The sequence below is a fragment of the Pseudophryne corroboree genome, chromosome 9 (genome assembly GCF_028390025.1).
Source record: "Pseudophryne corroboree isolate aPseCor3 chromosome 9, aPseCor3.hap2, whole genome shotgun sequence".
Lineage (NCBI taxonomy): Eukaryota > Metazoa > Chordata > Amphibia > Anura > Myobatrachidae > Pseudophryne > Pseudophryne corroboree.
In genome coordinates, this window is record NC_086452.1 from 93,961,903 (window position 1) to 93,975,158 (window position 13,256).

At 48.6% G+C, this 13,256-nt stretch overlaps 1 protein-coding gene across 1 annotated transcript in view; it reads right to left on the reverse strand.

Moving 5' to 3' along the window:
* The window catches only part of TMEM59 (transmembrane protein 59), a 67,563-nt gene that overhangs the window by 12,105 nt on the left and 42,202 nt on the right, over positions 1-13,256 (reverse strand). Inside the window, exon 7 of the mRNA XM_063939636.1 lies at positions 5,848-5,956. Within this exon, the coding sequence (XP_063795706.1) occupies positions 5,848-5,956 (109 nt within the window). The remainder of the gene's footprint in view (positions 1-5,847; positions 5,957-13,256) is intronic.

Here is a 13,256-nt window from a genome sequence, read left to right on the forward strand (position 1 = left end):
CATGCGGCAGAAGCCGCTACTCACGAAACCGGGAGAGAACCCCAACAAGCGAGAACCCCCAGATGACCGCAACAGGTTCACTTGGACAGGAAGGAGCAGGATCGACCAGATACAGCTGACCAGGAACAGACGTTGCAAGGCAGGAACAGCATACAGGAAGCCATCACCGGCGAGGCTGCAGTGTGCTGGCTCCCATAAAAAGACCCTGCTGGCCAATGACAGGAGGGCCAGCAAGACCAGCCCCCAGACCCTAATTACTAGTTGCCGTGCAGCTGCACGAGCAACTAATCAATCCTATCTGGCAACGGGGAACGCGGTCCGCCAATGGCGTCCCCGTTGCTATGGACCCAGCGGCTGAGGACGCCCGCAATCCTAGCGTTGCCAGGGACCCGGCGGCTACAGTACGCACGGCGTCCTGGCGTTGCTAGGCGCCGGGCGGGCAGGGAGGGAGGTGTGGCACCATCACCGCCTTGCGGACGCCAAGGCCAAAAGCATGACCACTTTCCAAGTGAGAAATTTAAACTCAAGCTTCCGTAAAGGTTCAAACCAATGTGACTGAAGGAACTGCAACACCACGTTAAGGTCCCACGGTGCCACTGGGGGCACAAATGGAGGTTGGATGTGCAGCACTCCCTTTACAAAAGTCTGAACTTCTGGAAGGGAGGCCAATTCTTTTTGAAAGAAAATTGATAAGGCCGAAATCTGCACCTTAATGGAGCCTAACTTTAGGCCCGCATCCACACCTGCTTGCAAAAAATGGAGAAAACGACCCAGCTGAAATTCTTCCGTAGGAGCCTTCTTGGATTCACACCAAGACACATTTTCTCCAAATACGCTGATAATGCTTCGCCGTTACCTCCTTTCTAGCTTTAAGTAGTGTGGGGATTACTTCAACGGGAATACCCTTTCGAGTTAGGATTTGGCGTTCAACCACCATGCCGTCAAACGCAACCGCGGTAAGTCTTGGAACACGCACGGCCCTTGCTGTAACAGATCCTCTCTTAGAGGAAGAGGCCAGGGATCTCCTATGAGTAATTCCTGAAGCTCCGGATAACAGGCCCTCCGTGGCCAATCTGGAACAACGAGTATCGCCTGAACCCTTGTTCTTCTTATGATCCTTATCACCTTTGGAATGAGTGGAAGTGGAGGGAACACATAGACCGACCGAAACACCCACGGTGTCACCAGGGCGTCCACCACAACTGCTTGCGGGTCCCTCGACCTGGAACAATACTTCTGAGGTTTCTTGTTGAGGCGAGACGCCATCATGTCTATTTGAGGAATTCCCCAATGACTTGTCACTTCTGCAAAGACTTCTTGATGAAGACCCCACTCCCCTGGATGGAGATCGTGTCTGCTGAGAAAACCTGCTTCCCAGTTGTCCACACCTGGAATGAAGACCGCCGACAGAGCGCTTGCATGTCTTTCCGCCCAGCGGAGAACTTTTGTGGCCTCCGCCATCGCCGCTCTGCTCCTTGTTCCGCCCTAGCAGTTTATGTAAGCCACTGCCGTAATGTTGTCCGACTGAATCAGGACGGGCCGGCCGCGAAGAAGATGTTCCGCTTGTAGAAGGCCGTTGTAGATGGCCCTTAATTCCAGAATGTTTATGTGCAAATAAGCTTCCTGGTTTGACCATTTTCCCTGGAAATTTTCCCCTTGTGTGACCGCTCCCCAGCCTCGGAGACTTGCATCCGTGGTTACCAGGATCCAATCCTGGATTCCGAACCTGCGTCCCTCTAAGAGGTGAGAACTTTGGAGCCACCACAGGAGAGAAACTCTGGTCCTGGAAGATAGGCTTATTTTCCGGTGCATGTGTAGGTGAGACCCGGACCACTTGTCCAACAGGTCCCACTGAAACACCCTGGCATGGTACCTGCCAAACGGAATGGCCTCGTAGGCCGCCACCATCTTCCCCAGCATCCGAGTGCATTGATGAATCGACACTCTTGCCGGTTTCAGAATCCCTTTGACCATGTTCTGGATTTCCAGAGCTTTTTCCACTGGGAGAAAACTCTTTGTAGTTCCGTGTCCAGAATCAAGCCCAAGAATGACAGCCGTGTTGTCGGAACCGTGACTTTGGCAAATTTAGGAGCCAACCATGTTGTTGCAGAATTGTCAGGGAGAGCGTAACGTTTCTTAGTAACTGCTCCTTTGATCTCGCCTTTATCAGGAGATCGTCCAAGTACGGGATAGTTGTGACACCCTGCTTGCGCAGGAGCACCATCATTTCCGTAATTACTTTGGTGAAAATCCTCGGAGCCGTGGAAAGACCAAACGGCAACATCTGAAATTGGTAATGACAATCCTGAACAGCAAACCTCAGGTAAGCCTGATGTGGAGGATATATGGGGACATGTAAGTAGGCGTCTTTTATGTCGACTGACACCATAAAATCCCCCCCTTCCAGACTGGAGATCACTGCTCGGAAAGATTCCATCTTGAATTTGAAACTTTTCAGATATAAATTGAGGGATTTTAAGTTCAGAATCGGTTTGACCGAGCCATCCGGCTTCGGGACCACGAACAGGCTTGAATAAAAGCCTTCTCCCCATTGAGACGGGGGTACCGCGACAATGACTTGATGTTGACACAGCTTTTGTATTGCAGCGCATACTATATCCCTTTCCGGAAGAGAAGCTGGCAAGGCCGATTTGAAAAACCGGTGAGGGGGCACGTCTTGAAATTCCAGTTTGTAACCTTGGGTCACTATTTCTAGTACCCAAGGATCTAGGGCCGAGCGAGCCCAGACCTGACTGAAGAGTTGAAGACGTGCCCCCACCGGTGCGGACTCCAGCAGCGGAGCCCCAGCGGTGGATTTGGTAGAAGCCGGGGAGGACTTCTGCTCTTGGGAGCTTGCCACAGCCGGCGACCTTTTTCCCCTTCCCCTACCTCTAGTAGCAAGGAAGGAGGACCCTCGTCCTTTTTTGAATTTATTAGACCGAAAGGACTGCATCTGATAATGGGGCGTTTTCTTTTGTTGAGCAGGGACATAAGGTAGAAAAGATGACTTACCCGCGGTAGCTGTAGATACCAGGTCCGCGAGGCCCTCACCAAACAAGACACCACCCTTATACGGCAGAGACTCCATAGCCTTCTTAGAGTCAGCATCACCATTCCATTGATGAGTCCATAATGCTCTCCTAGCCGAGACTGCCATGGCATTGGCCCTTGATCCCAAGAGGCCAATATCTCTCACAGCCTCCCTGAGGTAGATTGCAGCGTCCCTGATATGACCCAGTGTCAAAAGAACGCTATCCCTATCCAGGGTGTCTAATTCAGATGACAAGTTATCTGCCCACTTTTCAATTGCACTACTCACCCATGTCGATACCACGGCAGGTCTGAGCAGCGTACCCGTAGTGATATAAATAGATTTCAAGGTAGTTTCCTGCCTACGATCCGCAGGATCCTTTAGGGCTGCCGTGTCAGGAGACGGAAGCGCCACCTTCTTGGAGAACCGTGCTAGAGCTTTGTCCACAGAGGGTGTTGACTCCCACTTTTCCCTGTCCTCAGAGGGGAACGGATATGCCATAAGAATCCTCTTGGGAATCAGTAACTTTTTGTCAGGAATTTCCAAAGCCTTTTCAAAAAGAGTGTTCAGCTCATGAGAGGGAGGAAACGTTACCTCAGGTTTCTTTTCCTTAAACATACAGACCCTAGTATCAGGAACAGCCGGGTCTTCCGTGATATGTAACACGTCTTTTATTGCCACAATCATGTACTGAATGCTCTTAACCAGTTTAGAATTCAATCTGGCATCAGTATAGTCGACACTGGAGTCCGAATCCGTGTCGGTATCTGTGTCTGCTATCTGGGTAAATGACCACTTCTTGCGACCCTGAGGGGGTCCGAGTTTGGGATAAAGCATCTTCCATGTATTGTCTCCATGTTTGGTTTTGAGCCTCAGATTTATCCAACCTCTTATTTAATAAAGCCACATTTGCATTCAAGACACTCCACATATTTACCCAATCATCAGTCGGCGGTGCTGACAGATTCACTCCCACACTCTGTTCTGTCCCCACTCCAGCTTCCTCCTGGGAAGAGCATTCCGCCTCAGACATGCCGACACACTCGTACCGACACCCACTATCACACTGGGCTATAGGGGACAGACCCACAATAAGGCCTGTTAGATAAAACACAGAGGGAGTTTGCCAGCTCACACGCAGCGCCTAACCTGGTCCGACACTGATATACAATGCCTCAGACCTGCAGCGCTTTTAATACAGGTTGAGTCTCCCTTATCCAAAATGCTTGGGACCAGAGGTATTTTGGAAATCGGATTTTCTGTATTTTGGAATAATTGCATACCATAATGAGATATCATGGCGATGGGACCCAAGTCTAAGCACAGAATGCATTTATGTTTTATATACACCTTATACACACAGCCTGAAGGTCATTTTAGCCAATATTTTTTATAACTTTGTGCATTAACAAAGTGCGTGTCTGCATTCACACAATTCATTTATGTTTCATATACACCTTATACACACAGCCTGAAGGTCATTTAATACAATATTTTTAATAACTATGTGTATTAAACAAAGTTTGTGTACATTGAGCCATCAAAAAACAAAAGTTTCACTATCTCACTCAAAAAAGTCCGTATTTCGGAATATTTGGATATGGGATACTCAACCTGTATATATATATATATATATATATATATATATATATATATCTCAACACCAAATTAGCTGTCGAACCCCCCCATTTTATATATGAAGAGAAAATGGCGCTGATTAGAGCTGTGAGGGCTAAGCCCCGCCCCCTTAATGGCGCGCTTAAGTCCCGCTATTTTTTATACTGGCGGGGGTCCGTATACAGTGCCTATGTACTATATACCCTTATTGCCAGGTGTAAACAGAGGTTTATTGATGCCCAGGGTGCCCCCCCCCTGCGCCCATGTAGTGCCGCTTGTGTGTGGGAGCAATGGCGCAGAGCGCGACCACTGCGCGGTACCTCTGAGACAGTGAAGTCTTCTGCCGTCTTAACTGAAGTCTTCTTGCTTCGGTTACTCACCCGGCTGCTTTCTTCTGGCTCCGCGAGGGGGACGACGGCGCGGCTCCGGGAACGAGCAGCTAGGCTATACCAAGTGAACAGACCCTCTGGAGCTAATGGTGTCTAGTAGCCTAAGAAGCAGAGCCTTTAACTCACAGAAGTAGGTCTGCTTCTCTACCCTCAGTCCCACGAAGCAGGGAGCCTGTTGCCAGCAGTGCTCCCTGAAAATAATAAACCTAACAAAGTCTTTTTCAGAGAAACTCAGTAGAGCTCCCCTGTGTGTGACCAGTCTCTTTGGGCACAGAATCTAACTGAGGTCTGGAGGAGGGGCATAGAGGGAGGAGCCACTTCACACCCATTTAAAGTCTTAAAGTGCCCATGTCTCCTGCGGATGCCGTCTATACCCCACCATCCTTATGGAGTCCCCAGAATCCTCTAGGACGTATGAGAAAAACAAATAACTTTGTATCTGTAACAAACCATGTTGCCATGCAAGGGGAGCAAATACATTTATATATTTCTTTTACACTGCAATTTAGATTTCAGTTTGGACACCGCATCCAAAACTAATCTCTCTGCACATCTTACATCTGCCCCACCTGCAGTGCAGCATGGTTTTGCCCAGTTGCTTGTTTTTTTGCTTTACTTGCAAGCATGAATGAGGCCGATAGTACAGTATTAAATACACACAGTGAAGATAATCTTTTTTTTTTTTCCCACGCAGAATAATGGAAATGACCATGTCGTACAACTCGTGATCATTAAACTCATGCTACATAGTATGTACCAGCATACGCTGATATGTTCATTTCTTTCCTTTCCCACAAGGACAGGGCTTACCTCGGTAGGGACAATCTGATCGGATGCTGTAGCTACTGTAGCACAACATATCCAAAGCAAAACCAGGATAGACAGGAGCAATGTTGCTGTGAGGAGCCAGTTAGAATTCCTGAATAAATGAAATAAAAACACATTATTGAAAAATCCAAAAGTACTATATAATCCATGTTTAGCTTAATAGCCAAAACAAAAAAAGAAAGATTTTGTGACAAATGTCATAGAATCCACACTGGTAGACAGGATTTAGTAGTCACGGGCAGATCTGGGGAGAGATGTGTGCTGAGCGTGCGGGGGAAGGGACAGGAGGGGTGGTGAAATGAGCGACCTGCTAGATTGAGCTTGCATGCAGGCAAATCTAGCACCAGCGACAGCGATGCGCGGGGCTGCGCATCGCTATCGCTGTAGGGGGTACACACGGACCGATCAGGCTTAAAATCTAAGCAATCTAGTCAGGTTGCTTAAATTATCGCTCCGTGAGTACCCCCCTTTAGTTTACAATGGGTAGAAAAGGCAGGTGTTATCTTATGTTACACAGGTTATAAACAAGACAAAAGCAGAATGTGGTTATGAAACAGAATACGGCGACACTTATGAATTTTGAGGAATCCATGAAACGAGTATAAACTTTTTTGGTCCCCGAACAGTGATCATCTAAAGTATTTGTACAGACTCCCGCACATTTACATTATTTTCAGTCCGTAAAATCCAACCCTTGTTAAATGTATGGTTCCAAATGCAGCAACACAAAACAATACACACTAGTACAGGAAGTAGGGATGGCCATAGACCATTGATGGCTTGTCTATGGTTGATGGCAAGTATTAATTTTGCTATTGATGGCAGTGCATTTATTCTCCGCAGTGGCCGATGTCTGAGGTCTGCGCAGCACTCAGTCATCAATGGCTTAACAATCACTGACCACGGATGGTAGAGAAATGGTTGGTCATCACTATGGGAAGTACAAGGTTGGGGATATTAAGATAACTGCCCATTCCCTTAGATATCCTTGGATTTCTCCACCTGAGCACACAATTAGAAGATCAGATGATCTACCGACTGCTCGCTAAAATACAATATATCGTGTCAGCATACACACTGCACAATCCACAGTACCATGACATGATATATCGTGTGTGCAGACACACTACATGGAAAGATGCAACCACACAATTCATCAAACTAGGAAGTGTGTGTACACACTACACGGAGGTAGAGATGGTCGCAGGCACAATAACTGCATGACACACCATGGCCCTAACTGTGTGGAGTTTGTATATTCTCCCCGTACTTGCGTGGGTTTCCTCCGGGTTCTCTGGTTTCCTCCCACAATCCAAAAATATGCTGGTGGGTTAATTGACTCCTAACAAAATGAACCCTAGTGTGAATGTGTCTGTGTGTACATGTGGTAGGGAATATAGACTGTAAGCTCCACTGGGGCAGGGACTGATGTGAATGGGCAAATATTCTCTGTAAAGCGCTGCGGAATATGTGTGCGTTATATAAATAACTGGTAATAAATAATAAGAATTTACTTACCGATAATTCTATTTCTCGTAGTCCGTAGTGGATGCTGGGGACTCCGTCAGGACCATGGGGATTAGCGGCTCCGCAGGAGACAGGGCACAAAAGTAAAAGCTTTAGGATCAGGTGGTGTGCACTGGCTCCTCCCCCTATGACCCTCCTCCAAGCCTCAGTTAGGATACTGTGCCCGGACGAGCGTACACAATAAGGAAGGATTTTGAATCCCGGGTAAGACTCATACCAGCCACACCAATCACACTGTACAACCTGTGATCTGAACCCAGTTAACAGCATGATAACAGCGGAGCCTCTGAAAAGATGGCTCACAACAATAATAACCCGATTTTTGTAACAATAACTATGTACAAGTATTGCAGACAATCCGCACTTGGGATGGGCGCCCAGCATCCACTACGGACTACGAGAAATAGAATTATCGGTAAGTAAATTCTTATTTTCTCTGACGTCCTAAGTGGATGCTGGGGACTCCGTCAGGACCATGGGGATTATACCAAAGCTCCCAAACGGGCGGGAGAGTGCGGATGACTCTGCAGCACCGAGTGAGAGAACTCCAGGTCCTCCTCAGCCAGGGTGTGCCCCTGACCAAGTAGCAGCTCGGCAAAGTTGTAAAGCCGAGACCCCTCGGGCAGCCGCCCAAGATGAGCCCCCTTCCTTGTGGAATGGGCATTTACATATTTTGGCTGTGGCAGGCCTGCCACAGAATGTGCAAGCTGAATTGTACTACACATCCAACTAGCAATCGTCTGCTTAGAAGCAAGAGCACCCAGTTCGTTGGGTGCATACAGGATAACAGCAAGTCAGTTTTCCTGACTCCAGCCATCCTGGAAACCTATATTTTCAGGGCCCTGACAACATCTAGCAACTTGGAGTCCTCCAAGTCCCTAGTAGCCGCAGGTACCACAATAAGCTGGTTCAGGTGAAACGCTGACACCACCTTAGGGAGAAACTGGGGACGAGTCAGCAGCTCTGCCCTGTCCAAATGGACAATCAGATATGGGCTTTTGTGAGACAAAGCCGCCAATTCTGACACTCGCCTGGCCGAGGCCAGGGCCAACATCATGGTCACTTTCCATGTGATTATTTCAAATCCACAGATTTGAGCGGTTTAAACCAATGTGATTTGAGGAATCCCAGAACTACGTTGAGATCCCACAGTGCCACTGGAGGCACAAAAGGGGGTTGTATATGCAGTACTCCCTTGACAAACTTCTGGACTTCAGGAACTGAAGCCAATTCTTTCTGGAAGAAAATCGACAGGGCCGAAATTTGAACCTTAATGGACCCCAATTTGAGGCCCATAGACACTCCTGTTTGCAGGAAATGCAGGAATCGACCGAGTTGAAATTTCTTCGTGGGGCCTTCCTGGCCTCACACCACGCAACATATTTTCGCCACATGTGGTGATAATGTTGTGCGGTCACCTCCTTCCTGGCTTTGACCAGGGTAGGAATGACCTCTTCCGGAATGCCTTTTTCCCTTAGGATCCGGCGTTCAACCGCCATGCCGTCAAACGCAGCCGCGGTAAGTCTTGGAACAGACATGGTACTTGCTGAAGCAAGTCCCTTCTTAGCGGCAGAGGCCATGAGTCCTCTGTGAGCATCTCTTGAAGTTCCGGGTACCAAGTCCTTCTTGGCCAATCCGGAGCCACGAGTATAGTTCTTACTCCTCTACGTCTTATAATTCTCAGTACCTTAGGTATGAGAAGCAGAGGAGGGAACACATACACCGACTGGTACACCCACGGTGTTACCAGAACGTCCACAGCTATTGCCTGAGGGTTTCTTGACCTGGCGCAATACCTGTCCAGTTTTTTGTTCAGGCGGGACGCCATCATGTCCACCTTTGGTCTTTCCCAACGGTTCACAATCATGTGGAAGACTTCCCGATGAAGTCCCCACTCTCCCGGGTGGAGGTCGTGTCTGCTGAGGAAGTCTGCTTCCCAGTTGTCCACTCCCGGAATGAACACTGCTGACAGTGCTATCACATGATTTTCCGCCCAGCGAAGAATCCTTGCAGTTTCTGCCATTGCCCTCCTGCTTCTTGTGCCGCCCTGTCTGTTTACGTGGGCGACTGCCGTGATGTTGTCCCACTGGATCAATACCGGCTGACCTTGAAGCAGAGGTCTTGCTAAGCTTAGAGCATTGTAAATTGCTCTTAGCTCCAGTATATTTATGTGGAGAGAAGTCTCCAGACTTGATCACACTCCCTGGAAATTTTTTCCTTGTGTGACTGCTCCCCAGCCTTTCAGGCTGGCATCCGTGGTCACCAGGACCCAGTCCTGAATGCTGAATCTGTGGCCCTTTAGTAGATGAGCACTCTGCAGCCACCACAGAAGAGACACCCTTGTCCTTGGAGACAGGGTTATCCGCTGATGCATCTGAAGATGCGATCCGGACCATTTTTCCAGCAGATCCCACTGAAAAGTTCTTGCGTGAAATCTGTCGAATGGAATCGCTTCGTAAGAAGCCACCATTTTTCCCAGGACCCTTGTGCAATGATGCACTGACACTTTTCCTGGTTTTAGGAGGTTCCTGACTAGCTCGGATAACTCCCTGGCTTTCTCCTCCGGGAGAAACACCTCTTTCTGGACTGTGTCCAGAATCATCCCTAGGAACAGCAGACGTGTCGTCGGAGACAGCTGCGATTTTGGAATATTTAGAATCCACCCGTGCTGTCGTAGAACTACTTGAGATAGTGCTACTCCGACCTCCAACTGTTCTCTGGACCTTGCCCTTATCAGGAGATCGTCCAAGTAAGGGATAATTAAGACGCCTTTTCTTTGAAGAAGAATCATCATTTCGGCCATTACCTTGGTAAAGACCCGGGGTGCCGTGGACAATCCAAACGGCAGCGTCTGAAACTGATAGTGACAGTTTTGTACCACGAACCAGAGGTACCCTTGGTGAGAAGGGCAAATTGGGACATGGAGGTAAGCATCCTTGATGTCCAGGGACACCATATAGTCCCCTTCTTCCTGGTTCGCTATCACTGCTCTGAGTGACTCCATCTTGATTTGAACCTTTGTATGTAAGTGTTCAAATATTTCAGATTTAGAATAGGTCTCACCGAGCCGTCTGGCTTCAGTACCACAATATAGTGTGGAATAATACCCCTTTCCTTGTTGTAGGAGGGGTACTTTGATTATCACCTGCTGGGAATACAGCTTGTGAATTGTTTCCAATACTGCCTCCCTGTCGGAGGGAGACGTTGGTAAAGCAGACTTCAGGAAACTGCGAGGGGGAGACGTCTCGAATCTCCAATCTGTACCCCTGGGATACTACTTGTAGGATCCAGGGGTCCACTTGCGAGTGAGCCCACTGCGCGCTGAAACTCTTGAGACGACCCCCCACCGCACCCGAGTCCGCTTGTACGGCCCCAGCGTCATGCTGAGGACTTGGCAAAAGCGGTGGAGGGCTTCTGTTCCTGGGAATGGGCTGCCTGCTGCAGTCTTCTTCCCTTTCCTCTATCCCTGGGCAGATATGACTGGCCTTTTGCCTGCTTGCCCTTATGGGGACGAAAGGACTGAGGCTGAAAAGACGGTGTCTTTTTCTGCTGAGATGTGACTTGGGGTAAAAAAGGTGGATTTTCCAGCTGTTGCCGTGGCCACCAGGTCCGATGGACCGACCCCAAATAACTCCTCCCCTTTATACGGCAATACTTCCATGTGCCGTTTGGAATCTGCATCACCTGACCACTGTCGTGTCCATAAACATCTTTTGGCAGATATGGACATCGCACTTACTCTTGATGCCAGAGTGCAAATATCCCTCTGTGCATCTCGCATATATAGAAATGCATCCTTTAAATGCTCTATAGTCAATAAAATACTGTCCCTGTCAAGGGTATCAATATTTTCAGTCAGGGAATCCGACCAAGCCACCCCAGCGCTGCACATCCAGGCTGAGGCGATCGCTGGTCGCAGTATAACACCAGTATGTGTGTATATACTTTTTAGGATATTTTCCAGCCTCCTATCAGCTGGCTCCTTGAGGGCGGCCGTATTTGGAGACGGTAACGCCACTTGTTTTGATAAGCGTGTGAGCGCCTTATCCACCCTAAGGGGTGTTTCCCAACGCGCCCTAACTTCTGGCGGGAAAGGGTATAACGCCAATAATTTTCTATCGGGGGAAACCCACGCATCATCACACACTTCATTTAATTTATCTGATTCAGGAAAAACTACAGGTAGTTTTTTCACACCCCACATAATACCCTCTTTTGTGGTACTTGTAGTATCAGAAATATGTAACACCTCCTTCATTGCCCTTAACATGTAACGTGTGGCCCAAATGGAAAATACGTTTGTTTCTTCACCGTCGACACTGGAGTCAGTGTCCGTGTCTGTGTCGACCGACTGAGGTAAATGGGCGTTTTAAAGCCCCTGACGGTGTTTGAGACGCCTGGACAGGTACTAATTGGTTTGCCGGCCGTCTCATGTCGTCAACCGACCTTGCAGCGTGTTGACATTATCACGTAATTCCCTAAATAAGCCATCCATTCCGGTGTCGACTCCCTAGAGAGTGACATCACCATTACAGGCAATTGCTCCGCCTCCTCACCAACATCGTCCTCATACATGTCGACACACACGTACCGACACACAGCACACACACAGGGAATGCTCTGATAGAGGACAGGACTTTTGGGGAGACAGAGGGAGAGTTTGCCAGCACACACCAAAACGCTATATTATACAGGGACAACCTTATATAAGTGTTTTCCCTTATAGCATCTTAATATATAATAATATCGCCAAATAAGTGCCCCCCCTCTCTGTTTTAACCCTGTTTCTGTAGTGCAGTGCAGGGGAGAGCCTGGGAGCCTTCCTAGCAGCGGAGCTGTGTAGGAAAATGGCGCTGTGTGCTGAGGAGAATAGGCCCCGCCCCCTTTTCGGCGGGCTTCTTCTCCCGTTTTTCTGACAACCTGGCAGGGGTTAAATACATCCATATAGCCCCAGGGGCTATATGTGATGTATTTTTAGCCAGCATAGGTACTTTCATTGCTGCCCAGGGCGCCCCCCCAAGCGCCCTGCACCCTCAGTGACCGTTGGTGTGAAGTGTGCTGAGAGCAATGGCGCACAGCTGCAGTGCTGTGCGCTACCTCATGAAGACTGAGAAGTCTTCAGCCGCCGATTTCTGGACCTCTTCTCTCTTCAGCATCTGCAAGGGGGTCGGCGGCGCGGCTCCGGTGACCCATCCAGGCTGTACCTGTGATCGTCCCTCTGGAGCTAGTGTCCAGTAGCCTAAGAAGCCAATCCATCCTGCACGCAGGTGAGTTCACTTCTTCTCCCCTAAGTCCCTCGTTGCAGTGAGCCTGTTGCCAGCAGGACTCACTGAAAATAAAAAACCTAACAAAACTTTTACTCTAAGCAGCTCTTTAGGAGAGCCACCTAGATTGCACCCTTCTCGGCCGGGCACAAAAACCTAACTGAGGCTTGGAGGAGGGTCATAGGGGGAGGAGCCAGTGCACACCACCTGATCCTAAAGCTTTTACTTTTGTGCCCTGTCTCCTGCGGAGCCGCTAATCCCCATGGTCCTGACGGAGTCCCCAGCATCCACTTAGGACGTCAGAGAAATATAAATAATGTAGTGCAATTTCCCAAATTCTGCCATTACAGTACAGGTTTTAAGGATATCCATGCTCGAGTCCAGATAGTTAAATCAAATTGACGGAGATACTAATTGAGTCACCTGTGCATGGATATCCTTAAAACCTGGAATGTAATGTAGGAGTTTGTGAAACTCTGGTGTACCCAGCTTTAGAAGCACCAAGTGTCAGTAGCACTATCTAGTGACCCTTCCGCAGATATCGGTGATCCTAGGTTTGTATGTGTTAGTGTGTTTTCTTTTCAGCCTCCCACCTGGAGG